This window comes from Gopherus evgoodei, chromosome 1 (assembly GCF_007399415.2).
Source record: "Gopherus evgoodei ecotype Sinaloan lineage chromosome 1, rGopEvg1_v1.p, whole genome shotgun sequence".
Lineage (NCBI taxonomy): Eukaryota > Metazoa > Chordata > Testudines > Testudinidae > Gopherus > Gopherus evgoodei.
This window is the reverse complement of record NC_044322.1, coordinates 239660630-239674922: the sequence shown is the minus strand read 5'-3', so window position 1 is coordinate 239674922 and position 14293 is coordinate 239660630. Positions and strand designations below refer to the sequence as shown.

General features: G+C 44.8%; 1 protein-coding gene across 2 annotated transcripts in view; it reads right to left on the bottom strand.

Annotated features, from left to right (window-relative positions):
• Nucleotides 1-4243: 4243 nt before the first annotated feature.
• The window catches only part of LOC115638692 (NADH-cytochrome b5 reductase 3), a 36860-nt gene continuing 26810 nt past the window's right edge, over nucleotides 4244-14293 (bottom strand). For both annotated transcript variants that reach the window (XM_030540590.1, XM_030540601.1), the window contains 4 exons: nucleotides 10224-10307; nucleotides 10041-10126; nucleotides 6993-7092; nucleotides 4244-6203 (listed from right to left, as the gene is read on the bottom strand). In XM_030540590.1, coding sequence (XP_030396450.1) covers nucleotides 6031-6203; nucleotides 6993-7092; nucleotides 10041-10126; nucleotides 10224-10307 — 443 coding nt within the window. In that variant the 3' untranslated portion in view covers nucleotides 4244-6030. The remainder of the gene's footprint in view (nucleotides 6204-6992; nucleotides 7093-10040; nucleotides 10127-10223; nucleotides 10308-14293) is intronic.

Sequence of the window (14293 nt, the reverse complement as noted above, 5' to 3'; positions counted from 1 at the left end):
TCAGGCCACGTCCAGACTACGGTATTAAAATCGATTTTAGATACGCAACTTCAGCTACGTGAATAAAGTAGCTGAAGTCGAATTTCTAAAATCGAGGTACTCACCAGTCTGGACGGGCGGCATCGATGTCCGCAGCTCTCCGTGTCGATTCCGGAACTCCGTTCGGGTTGATGGAGTTCCGGAATCAATGTAAGCACACTCGGGGATCGATACATCGTGTCCAGACTAGACGTGATATATCGATCCCCGAGCAATCGATTTTAACCCGCCGATGCCGCGGGTTAGTTTGAACGTGGGCTCAGGCATATCTCTGCTAAAGTCAGCTGCCTTACACCAGTATAAAAGAGAGCTCAGAATCAAGCCTGGAATTCCTAGCAGATTTCTGTGACTCATGGAATCAGGCCCATCAGTGAACTGAAAATACTAGAAGAAAAAACAGGGCACTGAAATTTGTCTTTAAGTGAGCAGCTAAGATCCACAACAATTAGCTGTCCTATTAGGAGAAACCTTGCATATGTTCAAATGGTTCTTTGAGATGAGGGTTGTCTAACAGAGGTGGTTCTTAGTGTAGATTTCAGTGTATTTTAAGTATTAAGGGTGTTCAGTAAGGTGGAGAGGGTAAAACCACTCTCTTAAAAATGGATACTTTTTGTTTGAACTTGATGGCACATTCCATTCCCTTCATTGTTCTTTGCAAAGACTTTTATAAAGTCCTGTGAAAGCCTCAGTTATCCATTAGTTTGATAACTCTTGTTTGTTAATGGAGTGAGTCAGGAATATCTTATCAAAATGGTTTGTTTCAACAGAAAATGCTGGTTTTGCACCATTGAAATTTTTCAGTAGAAACTTTTAGATTTTGCTGAAATTTTTCAGTTTTCCTTTGGGGAAAATCAAAGTAAAATGTTTTGCTTTGGGTTGGGTTAACCTGAATTGGAACATTTCAGTTTGTCAAGCCAAATAGAACAGTTTAGTTTCAGGTCAATCTATTAACTTGTATCCATCACAGCTGTTGTGGTGCCTCAAGTGCCGTGTGGAAAAGAGGGGAAGTTCGTGTATTATTTTTATGAATGGTACGTCTGACCCAATTTCTCTGCTTCCTTTCACATTGTTACACTGTGTTAATTTCTTTCATTGGACAAAGGAGGGAGGGAGATGAATGGTGTATCAAGAACTGCCAAGATATGAATGGAGTTACCTTGGAACTATGCTGGAAGACAACAGGCTGGGCCAAGGGACAAGACCCAATGTGACCAGACCTCTCAACCCCCCAGACTCTAAGAAGGCCTCTCTATCATCGCCTACCTTGTACGTGGGGAATTTCTTGGAATGGGGACCAGTACCTAGAGGACGACTGCTAGGGCTACCTGGTTGATCCAGCTTAGCTCTTTCTGGCTCAAGTTGAACATGAAGTACAAGCAGGCATGAGGTTCCCAATGTGTTGTCAACTACTCAGGGAGCAGCTGTGAGGCGGGGGGAGCAGAAAACAAAAGCGGATAAGAGGAGGAATGTCCTGTTTGTCTCCCTTTCCCCATACTTCCCATTATCCCCCTTAGCCCTGCTCCCTTCTCCGTCACTGCCTGTCTTCCCATCTCTACCCTGCAGGTTAAAGTTGGCCCATCCACCAGCACCAAAGTTTCTGCCTAGCAGGATGGGCCTCATACTGTCTTCTCACCTCATACTGTTTCCTGTGAGGGGCCACTGCAGGACCTGAGGACACCCTTAGCAATGCGAGCCAGATTTGGGGGGGAGGGAGAGGTCTGAAGTGTGAGACAAAGAAATCGGGGTGAGGGGATTGCAATGAGATCCTGTTTTACCAGGGCAGGTCGAGGGAAATCCAGGACCTTTGGACAGGGCAGAGAGGTGGTGCTGCACTGGGCACATGCAGTTTTGCTTTACTCTTCTAAGCTGATGTCCCTCTATTTTATATTCCAATTGACTAATAAACTGATATCTTGGTCAGTGACAGGCTGTCAACATGTCTGCTGGCTGTAGAGCTCCCATGAAGGTAAGCCTCCAACTGGGTATCCAACTCCTTTGGAGCTTGTGAGAAACACAGGTGCTGAAGCCAGGGACCCACTCTGAATAGCAGAGCCACAGGGCTACTCTGGGCCAAAAAGGCTGAGCACTAAGAAAGGTACACACCCAAAGACAACTGTAAAGGTTGGAGGCATAGCGCATGGTGTGCATCTGTCATGTGACATCCCATTCTCCTCTCAGGGCTTTTAGGAACGAAAAGTTCCTAAAAGCACTTTTCATTGTTGCGATTTCAAGTTTTTTGTTCTGATTTGTGACCAACTTAACTCTCAGACTGATGTGGTATTTGTAGGCACTTGTTCAGAGAGTGGAAACCTAAACTTCAGTTTTCCCTGCAGTGAGTTTCTTGTACCTTTAAATTAAACTTGCAGATGGCTTTGACAGGCAATACTGTTTGTGTCACAAATAGGAGTAGCAGAGTCCCTTGCCTTACTGTGCACTAGCCAATAAATATAAAAGAAAAAGCACCATTTTGTTCACTTGTTTAGAGAAAAGGGGCTAGATTTTCAGATGGTATATAGCAGTATAGTTCCATTGATTTCTGTGGCTCTACACTCATCTACCCCAAGTTAAATATGCTGGGACATATTTTATAAAGCAAAGCAGTTTCATAATCAGACCTCACTATAGTATTTGCTAATTAATTCTTTGCAGAGAAGTGTGATGTGACAGCAAGGTATTTGGTAAGAGAGGATTTAATAAAGTAAGAAAACCAACCTGAGGTTTGAAGTAGTCAGTCTCTGCTAGTCCTTCAAGGTTAAAACCCCTTTTTTTTAAAGTTAAATGTAATTAAGTAATTTAACATTGCATGTGCAAATGACTGACCGACTTTCACATGATTGCATTTACTAGTATTCTGTTGTACAGCTCCCTATACAATTAGTCTCAGACCACAGCACGGGTTCTTAATGTTCTTTAACTTAGTAAAGAATCCTTCTTAATGTTTCCCATTTGTGGCTGAATGTAGGTGAATCTACAAGTTAGCACCATCTACTCTTAAACATGCAATTTTATAGCATCCACATCATTCTAATGCAAAAACACTTCCTTTTCTCTTCTGCCTTCACTCTAAAGCATTTGCTAATGTTTTAGCTGTAATACGCTGGCGAGTAGAGGTAGGAAATGGACTCAAAGGAACTCTGTGAGAAGACCTACACCAGATAAAGTGCTGTCTAGAATTGTGTATATTTGTAGCAGCATTTTAGACAACTTCATCAGAAAAAAACACCAATATGAAGTAATGGCAGGTGCAGTATGTCTGGATCATAGGGTGAACTCCATTTGTTAGTGATTGTAACCTCTATGTTGGGTTAAGAGACCCACATGGTGGTGGTGAAAGCTAATCCATTCTGGACCCTGTTCACGCTAGGATGCTGGATACCATGGAGAAGGTAAACACTGGGCACCAATGTTTCCTCCTTTCTACAAGCATTGCCTGCTTATATCAAAGCCACTAGGGGGAGGAGTGTGCTAGAGCTGGGACCCTTCCTCCCACCCCAGCTAAAGCACAGTATGTTTTTTCAAGGATGCTTTTTTTCTACACAAGGGACCACTTCCTCATCACTTGTCAGCAGAACCTACTGGGCAAAGTAAAGGCATGTGCTGAGTAGTGTCCTGATGGGAGCTCCACTCTAGGTGTATATGCACTGCTAATAGGAGAACTTCTGTAGCACTGTGCCATGAGGGCTAACCTCTCCTCAGTTCCTTCTCTACAGCAGAGTCAGGGAGAGGGCAAGTAGTGGCACATGCATAGGGGGCAATATCTCAAAGAAGCATAGTGACTCACCTTGTAGTAATTTGCCAACAGATCTCAGCTTAAGTAAGTATGGGGAAAATACTATGAAAGAACTATGATCCCATCACACTGTAATAAAATATTTGCAAATGCTGCTTTTAATAGTTACATATCTAAGGCAGGTATGGAAGATTCTTACATAAATATCCCTTTTTGATTTTGAAGGGGTCTCTGCTGCTACTGAAGTCAGGAAATACAATATGGTTTTGATTACAGAAAAATTATTCTTCCATGCATCTAGCTAAGGAAACAGATAAGCAGTTGGGTAAGAATAGGTTTGTTTGTTGTTTCTTTTTAAACTTTGTTTTGCAATTAGTCGTTTTCCCACCCATGGTAGGATTTTATTAAGAGGTAGCAAGTTCTTTATCCATGTACCTACATAGGTGGCTTTGCAAAGTTAATACTTACATAAAATGACAATCAGCACAATATTTTATTTCTTGCACAAACATTTTGAAAAAGCCAGTAAGTGAATACGTATGATAAGTAATACAAAACAGCTTGAGATTAACCAGCTAGAGAGTTGCTCATAAAAGAAAAAATCTGAGTATGTTTGTCCCCTAGAGATATAAGCAACACCAATGCTTTACTTTAAACTTGTACCTAGTGCCTGCTCCAAAGACAGATTTAATTTAGTAGCAGGAACACCTCAGTTGTACTCAGAAGATGCAGTACAGTTCTACCGAAGCCCAAGTTTCAGACTGTCAGAAGCACACATTGACAAATCTCCCAGCAGCAAGGCTACTAAATGTGAAGAAAACTAGAATGAATATTATCTTTTCCACCTGTTAAGTGCAGAATAGAAAGCTGTACATAGGCACAAGAGGAGGTCCTCCAAATTACAAAGATACATATTACTATGAGGTTATAGTATCAATATTACTTACTCTTTCAGTGTCAGATGCAACTGCTGCCCAGAGAATATAATCTTTCAGCCAACAATTTTAGCAACTCAAACAAGAAATTATATTTTTGACAACTTGTAGGACAGCTTCTACCTCAATTGCTGGAAAGTAAAAAATTCTGTGTGGAAACATCCACAGTTTAGGTACAATCAACCCAGCACTTTTGGATTTGGCTAGACAGATGAAGTTGCTGTCAGACAAGTTCAATTTTACACATCCTTTTTGGGCAAAATTCTCAATGGAGTTTTACTTGATCACTGTATGTAGGGTAGTAACTTAAAGAAATAAATGCTTAGTAACTTAGCAGAGAAATAAATGTACAAAAAGAGACTAATATTTAAATGAGTATTACTTTAAATTGAGTAGTTTTTGCTAGTGGGATTTTAGTACATCTAGAGATTTGCAAGTGAAATCTCAGCAGGAGCAGTTCTGAAAAGTAGTCAAATCTACAGAGGGAACACCTCCCCCCTAGTCTAGCACCTTCAGCTCTTTAAATAACTGCTTCAACATTCTATATTCAAAAGCCCCTGCCTTCAGGAATTAATCTCAGGTCCTTGGGAGGGCAATGGCAAATGAAGGTGATCAGCTGGAAGAGATCTGCTTTAAGTGAGGTCAGTCCAAAATACAACTAGAAATTATGTTCCTAGTAGGTGTATTTATGTTTGACATCTTACACCATAGCTGTCATAACCAATAAACCACCAGATTTCACCTCTGCAAAATGACTGTGTAAGAGGCAGCCACTGTTGACCCACCTACTGTAAAAGCTTTGAGATAATTAAGATTTGGCAATAGTAAGGTAAATAAAGGTGTCCTTCTCATAGGTGGCCATAGTTCACACCATGTATGCTATCCAATATACACAGTGTTGGGAAGTAACTAGTTACCACTGTGATTACAATGCTAAGCAATGTAACTGACCTCTTCATTCCCTTAAAAATTCTGCTTTACTGCTGAAAATTGACATTGAATTGTAGTCAATGAGTCTCTCTGACGAATGTGTTAAGGGAAACATCACACATTACTACGCACCTGCAATCTGGTTAAATTGTTTGTTTTTAGTGTTGTGCCAAAAATTTCGCACAACACCAAAAACAGTAAAAATTAAAATTTGAGTCTAAAACGGATGGCTTGTCTTCCAAACTCATTAAGAAATTTAAGTGATTATAATCTAAATGTAGCTTCCCAGCACTGTACACCAGCCACTTGTGTGCATACTTTGTCTTGTTCCCTGTTAACTAGATGCTTTTCCTTACATCAGCTTTCTTTCCGCACTACAGCACAGCTAAATCTTCTTTAGTAGGAGAATCTCATGTCCTTGGTGTATCCCAGTTTTTCAAGGTTAGGTAAGCAAGCATACTGGATCATTGGAGGAGGGCCGCACATGAGGATTAGAACATCATCTTGAGGAGGGGGCATGTGTTCTCTGAGCATGTCTTGACTCACAAATCCCTGGCTATAATCCCAATCTGAATGGAAAGGGGGGGAAAAAAAAAGGTATTTTATTAAAAACAGGATTTATAACAACACTCACCCTTATTTATTATGGGCCAACCAAGAACAGGGCTCCACTGTGCCAGGAACTTAGACACAGAATAAGAGAGTATTTCAGCACCTTGACTGTAATTAATACAACACAAGAGTGTTGAGGATAAATGTATTATCCTCATATTAAAGATGGGGAACCGAAATAGAGTAAGTTATTTACTAAAAGTAGAAGTTTTTGGCAGAGCTGTGAACAGAACTCAAGTTTCCCCCATCACAGTTTAGTACCATATGACCTTCCTTCTTAATTCATTGTTTAAGAGAATATAGGTATTTAGTGTGTTAACCCTTTCACAGAGGGATTCAGGGTTCCCCAGCTTGCTGCTGGCACTGAACACACAAAACCACTGACCCCAAAAAGGGGAATGAGATTGCCTCTTTGTTCTCACATCTCAATTCTTGTGTCAATACCGCTCTTTTTTTCTTTCTTCAGAATATACTGAAACTAGAGTCAGAAGGTGGGGGGGGGGGGGCGCTTGTTCATGTTTGCTGCCGAAGTCAAAGATGAGGACTACATAGTAGCATTCTCCTGACCAGTTGCATAGCTTCGGAGGCACTAGCTACCAAGCTCCTTCCTACAGAAGTCACCATGTCAGCTCTGAAGGCATCTAGTTGCCTTAACAAGTGATGAAAAAGTTAGAGGGGATTCTAGAATTGTAATCATCAGCACTAGTAATCTGGTGCATTGACAGGGGTGGCATGTTAGTTCTTACTCTCAGGTGCTCTGTCCAATGTGTACCAAAGCTTAAAGCGTTCTGGATGTTGAACCTGAACTTCCTCCAGTTCTGAACGTAACAGGATGTCTCTCTCAGTCTGCAGGGAAAGGAAAGGAGTTATTCTTTCAATAAAGTCCCACATCCAGTCTCATAACTGTAACAAATTAAGCCTCACAAAACTCCTGTGCAGTAGCTATCATCTCAATATTAGCGAGAGAGACACAAAGTTTAAGATAACTCAGTGAGACAGAGACAGAGTCAGAAACAGACCCCAGATTTCCCAGCTTCTTGATCTTTGAAAACCACACCTTGTCTCATGGAAAGGAATAAATATATATTTAGATTTTTCTTTTTTTTAAATGACAAAACCACCCCGCACTACATGTTTATTAGATGCAGCACCACAAAACTGAAATGCTGTATTAACAGTCTTCAGTATCAATTCAGCTTTCAAAAAACCTGGGAAATTACTGCACAATATCTCTATAGTATAAATAATGCTAGTAGACTCTGAGGGTAGTTTTTCCATCTCCTTTTCAGCCTCACATTATGAAGCAGTGCTAATCCTTTCATACTCTACCCAGCCACGCAGCAATTTGGCACCAATGAAAGTAATATACTGGGTACTGTGGAGGGAGTTTATCAGCACTTGTTGCTGTGAAGGCACCTATTTCTAACATGAAACTGCATCGGTTATAAGAAAGCTATTTCTGGATCTGACTAATAAAGGCAGGCATCTGAACTGGACATTAGAAGACTTTTTCAATGGTCTAAAAGGGGCTAACAGCATGCAGTGAGATTAGCAGTAAGTATTGTATATGAATGTGTAAAACACCCATGAGGACACAAAAATAATACAAGAGGGTCTACAGTGTTTACAAATATGGGTAGGAAATAAAATGGGATTCTACAAGAAATATGCACAATCCTAAACACAGATTAATTTGAGGGATAAATCTGGAAAGCAGCAAAAATTACGGACATTTTACAGGTGACAGCAGACAGAGGAGCTAGGAATTTGCAACTCAGTGTTATGTTACAATGCGATTTTTGGTTGTGCACAAACAAGAATAGGGAGATAGCAGGTCCTCTGTACAAAGTTTTGTTAAGACTATACTTGGAATACAGGGTACCCCAAACTAGGAATATATATTGACAGACTGAAGAGAGTTCAAAGAAGAGCAACAAAAGTGATTAAGGGTGCAAAGGACTGCGTACACGGGTAGAGGGGAGAAAAAATTCAAAGGAGCCAATTATGGAAGCACTTAGTGTATGAACTATCCTTAGAATGAGACATTTTATCCTTTAATTGGCTAAATAATGACCAGGCCAGGACAGTTTTTTCAAGAGTGTAAAAACCAAGACTGGAGAGGCATTTGGAGTGGTAAAATACTGGGACGAAACAGAAGAGGGAAAAGTTTAGGCTTAACATCTGGAAAAACTTCTAAACCAGTCAGATGCATTAGTCTATGGAATGCACTTCCAAGAGAAATGGGACATCACTGGGCACATTCAAGTCTAGGCTAGACATAATTCTGATAAATGTACAATAAGGTCAATCCTATATTTGCAGAGAACTCGATGACCCAACAGGTCTTTTCCATCACCAGCTTCTACTATTCTCATTTCTACATCATCATCTAGGACTAAAATAACTTCAGTGGATACAAGATAAAGTTGAAGCACTGAGGATAGTCTGTAGTATCATACACTGTCAACCCACACATCTGCTTTTGTTTGGGTTCGTGTAACTTGATACAACGTACTTAGATATTTATGCCCAGATTTTCAGAAATACTCAATACCTACCAACTCCTTCTGAAAACACTGGGAGTTGAGCCCTTTAAAAAAAGAATCTAGTTACTTTATTTAGGTGCCTATAATATGACCTTTTGAGAATCTTGCCCTTCATACATTTTGGTACGTGTGACAGTATGTTATCTGGGTAAGAGTGGCTGGTTTGGTTTAAGAGACAAGTTGTTCAGCACCAATGGAGAGTGTTTGCTACACCATTTAATTAGGGGATATTTGATTACTAGAACCAAATGGGACGAAGACTTCCTATCAAACTTATATCCCTACCTCCTAGACTGTGGAGAGAGATTTGTATCCAAATTAAGCCATCGTGCTGGACAACACCTATCTCTGTTTCTCCTCTTTTGTAAGCCTAATGCTTAGCTTAGCTAAATCATGACATTCATAAACAAGGGTTTCCTGTTTTAAAATTGAGAGTATCATTTACCAGCTCTATTACTACCATATTAAGATTCCCGGTATCGACTCTTCATTGGAGTTTTGTAAAGAAAGACAGCATGTAGTGGCATAACACAACGCAACCTTTCAGAGAAGTTGAAATCTGAAAACGGCCTGAGTAGAATATGGCCCCCAATAGATCAGAAAATATCTTTCTGTAGTGCTGGTTCTACACTAAGTAAGCTGCTATTTCTAATGGCATGGCACTCGCGCCTCCATTTTGCAGTTATCTGTTGGGCACAATTAAGTTTATACTGCACCTGTGTTCAAAAATAGTCAGATTCATACTTCCCTACACAAACCTGGTTCCATGCCCCTGGGCGGGAGGGAAGAGAGGTATTACTAAAGAGAGCAAATGATGCCGCTGCTAGATGGGGCAGCTTTAAAATTCTGACAAGGGCTTCCCGCAAAAAAAAAAAGAAAAAAAAAGAAAAAAGAAAAGCGCTAAGCACTTCCAGGAAAGAAAGAAACAGAAGAAAGAATCCCTGTCTCAAAAAACTCTTACAGTCTGGATAAAGAACACAACAAGAGGACACAGGAAAAAACAGAAGGGTTAGATGTGAGGGCAAAAGTTAGCAGGCAGTAATGTAGAGAACAGTGTGCTCATTGCAATGGCCTCACATGTGGCTGTTTTTATAGTTTCTGTTCACTTTTAGCTTAGGGTTTTATGATACTGAATTGTACCTGTGTTCTGTGCTGTCTCAGGAGATGTTTGCATATACCTGGGTTTTGTTTTTTTTTAAACTTAAGAACAATTTTAATGCTTTGCCACAAGAAGAAAAGAAGAGTTACCTGATTAGCAAACAGCAGCTGACAAACCGTGGGATCATCTTTGTCCTTCATGATGGCGCGAATGAGCTGCAGCATAGGAGTTATGCCTGAAAAAAAACTGCAATTAAAACTGGCCACCAGCAACATATCTAATAGTCTGGCAGAAACAAGGTGCACAAAGAATGAAACTTCATTCTTACATACCAGTTCCACCTGCAATCATTCCAACATATTTCACTGTTTTAAGAACAGGTTCAGATTTCTTCTCAGCACGAATAGCAAACGTGCCTGGAAAAAAGGAGGAAAGACAAATATTAGGGAGTACTCTTGAACACTAATTTAGACAGAGGACTGGGATCACAAATCCTGAGTTCTCATTCTGATTTATAGTGACTGTCTCAGACCCTGGGCAATCACCTCTTCACTCATTTTCCCATCTGGCTATCGTAAGGCTATTGTGAGGACAAACCGATATGTTTAAAAAGTGCTAAACATTTTAAAAGGCATCAAAAATGAATGCTACTAGTGTATTATAATTAGACAAGATTTTTTGACTCATTACTCAACATCAAGCTATCATGATTTGCATTTCAATAATGTCTAGTGGCCCTGATCAAGGAGCAGGAGCCCAGCCTGACAAGGACCCTCCTCCACCTCCCGACAAAATCAACCTGCCCTCAAGAGCTCACAATCCATTCTCTGTATGTAAGGACTATGTCTAAGAGACACCTCAATTTGTGGGGAGGAAACCTGACTAAAATTAAGTATCTAAACACTATAATACAAATCCAGTCCATCAGCAATTACACAAAGACCACAACAGTGGGTGGAGTCGAATAAGGTCATGACCAGGTTTTAAAAGAGCTCTATGGGCTTCTCTTCACTGTGTTGCGTTTTGTTTGTTTTTTTTTAAACCTAGAGTTAATTGATTCCTGATGGCTAGTGTGGACACACCACAGAGGCTACAAACATTTCTGCTCTATCTTGGGATAAAACCCATTTCTTAACCATGACATTACATGTTCCTGCTTGTAGCAGAGTGGTTACTCCGCTCCTGCCCTGAAGGGCTTAAAAACAGCCCTGGGAGGGGTCTGTGGCTTGAGAAAGCAGCTTTTAGGCTGGGCTGATTAGGGGAAGTGGCTGCAGCTGGGGCCACTCCCCAAACAGCCTCAGCTGGCCCTTTAAAGGCAGAGAAGCCAGGGACAGACAGAGAGTCTCCCTCTGCCTGTAGTGGGAGAAGGGCCTGGCTGCAGGGAGCTGGAGACAGGGTACCTGAGTGGAACAGGGCTGGGGAAAGGCAGAGAAGCTGGGGAGCTCCAGCCTGGAAAGCCCTCGGCAGCAGCCTAGCACAAGGCCAACAGGTACTGAGGGTTGCAGAGGACAGCCCAGGGGTAGGCCAAGGCAGCAGGTCAAACCCAACCTTGCCAGTGATGAGCAGGCTGATACTACAGTCTGCCCAGGGCGTGGGGGCTAGATGATGACTGGCAGTAGCCTGATACTGAGGTGAGGTGAGGATAGTGGGTGGGGGTTCCCCAGGGAGGGGAGACCCTAAGACGGAGGGGATTACTGCTAGGAGCAGCACCCCAGGTACAAGGGCACCGGGTCCTGGGAGGGACATGGGGGCCAGAGGACAGGTGGCTCATCAGCCTGCAGAGGGCGCTCCAGAGCTAGAATGAGCTAAGTCCCAGAAGTCACCAGCAGGATGCATCGCAGGGGTGAATCCACTCGTCTACACTGCCACATTCATAGAGGCCTGGACAAAGTAACCAAGTTTAACCATTATTAACTGTCATGCAGATGGGATCCTAACACAGCTACTGGCTCTTTGCTAGGAATTGAGTCGGTCAGGCCTGGTCTATACACAGTTTTGTATCAGTATAACTATGCCAGTTAGGTGTGCTATTTTTTGCCAATATAGTACGATCCCTGCTGTGGGCACAATTAACAGTATGTAAAAGTTCTTCTTCGAGTGCTTGCTCATATCCATTCCAATTAGGTGTGCGCGCACCACGTGCATGTTCGTTGGAGACTTTTTACCCTAGCAACACTCGGTGGGCCAGCAGGTCACCCCCTGGAGTGGCGCCGGTATGGCGCCCGATATATACCCCTGCTGGCCCGCCCGCTCCTCAGTTCCTTCTTACCGCCCGTGTCGGTCGTTAGAACTGTGGAGCACGGCTAGCTGTTCTCCACCTCCCTAGCGTTTCACTCTTCTACAGTATAGTGTATATAGTTCTGTTATTATAGTAAATAGTTGTAGTTATAAAGTTAGTTAAGTGTAGTTGTAAATAGTTATACAGAGGATCGGGGGTTCACCCCCTTTTCCTCCCCGCGGTGCCGGGGCCCATGCCCGGTTCACCCGGCTTTAAGCCTTGTGCGGCCTGTCATCGGCCGATGCCCACGGGAGATCCGCACAACTCCTGCCTGAGGTGCCTAGGCGAGTCCCACCTTGTGGACAAGTGCCGGATCTGCAAGGCGTTCAAGCCCCGAACCAAGAAGGAGCGGGACAGTCACCTGAAGCAGATCCTGATGGAGGCAGCACTGACTCCCCCACCGTCGGCACCAACTCCGGCACCGGGGCAAAGTGTCGCCTCCGCTCCGGACCACCCGGCACCGGCAAAGGCTTCAACTTCCCGCTCGGCACTGGCCTGGCACCCTAGCCGGCACCGCTCCCTCTCCGAGGAGCAAGAAGCACAGGGCTCCTGCGGTGCCTACAACTGCACCGCAGTCTGAGCGTGCCTCCAAACCTGACCTCCCGGCACCGTCATCCACCGCGGCACCGAGCGTCGTCGCACCGTCGACTCCGGCTCCTCAGGGACAGTTGGGTCCGGTTCATCTCAGCTCCCCAGTGAGAACAGCGGTTGAGCTCGTCGCGCCCTCCACGCTGGAGACCTTCTCCGTTGCACGCGACCTCATCGCCATGACAGAGCCCGAGCTGCCCCAACCCCCGGCACCGCCAGTGCGGGTTCTCCAATCGATGGGCAAGCCCGCCATGGTGCGGCCACATTCGCCGGGCACTACTGGGCATCGGTCCCGTTCCAGATCGAGGGACCACTCAGCGTCGCCGCTTGAGATCCAGACGCCGCTCGCAGTCCCGAGACCGCTACCTGCGGCACCGGTCGTACTCGCGGCACCGTTCCAGATCCCGGTCACCGTCGTACCACTCTCGGCACCAGTCTAGATCGTGGCACTGACGTTCCTACCGCAGCCAATCCCGGCACGGGAGCGTACGGCACCGGTCAACCTCCCGGCACCGAGCTGGTAGCAGGTCCCGGTCCAGATCGAGGTACCACCATGACTCCCGGTACCGCTCGCTGGCACCGCGCAGCGACGTTGGGGTGCGCAGAGGCCTGACGCAGTCATCGACGACTCCTCCATGGCCTTCAAGGCACTCGTCCGCTTCTTCCCGGATGGACAGCACCTCTTACGGGGGTTCGGATGTGCAGGCCCACCCGGACCAGGGACCACCACAATGGTCCTTTTGGATGCCCTGGGCATACCACCAAGCCCAGGGCGAACCTTCGGGCCCCGCTCGCTCCGGCCAATCGGAGCATCGTGCACCAGAGGCCACGGTCAGCCCCCCCCCCCCCCCAGGTATGGAGGAAGTCCCTATGGATCCCCTGGCGCAGCAGGATGCTCGAGAAGTGGAGGTCCCTCTGGATGAGGCTTCCGTTCAGGAACCACTCCTCCCGGGTGTCTTCTTCCTCATCCCCAGATGGGGCGGTAGCGGGCCCATATTCATCAGGGCCCCCGCCAATTGATCTCCGGGCACACCAGAACCTTCTGAGGCGAGTTGCCCAGAACATAAACCTTCCTGTCGAGGAAGTCCCGGAAGTGGAGGACCCGGTGGTAAGCATCCTTTCTGCGGAGGCACCAGCCAGGGTAGCCCTCCCCTTCATCAAGTCGATCCAGGCGAAGGCGGACACCATCTGGCAGTCTCCAGCCTCCATTCCACCACTGCCCGTGGAGTGGAAAGGAAATATATGGTACCATCCAAGGGGTATGAGTACCTCTATGTACACCCTGCTCCCTGCTCCTTGGTGGTACAGTCAGTCAATGAGCGGGAACGCAACGGCCAACAAGCTCCTGCGCCAAAATCCAGGGAAGCCAGGCGCATGGACTTGCTGGGCCGCAAGGTTTATTCCGCGGGAGGCCTTCAGCTCCGTGTGGCGAACCAGCAAGCCCTCCTGAGCCGTTACAGCCACAACACATGGGAGGCTGTCGGCAAATTTACGGAGCTGCTTCCCCAGGACTCACACCAGGAATTTTCATCTCTC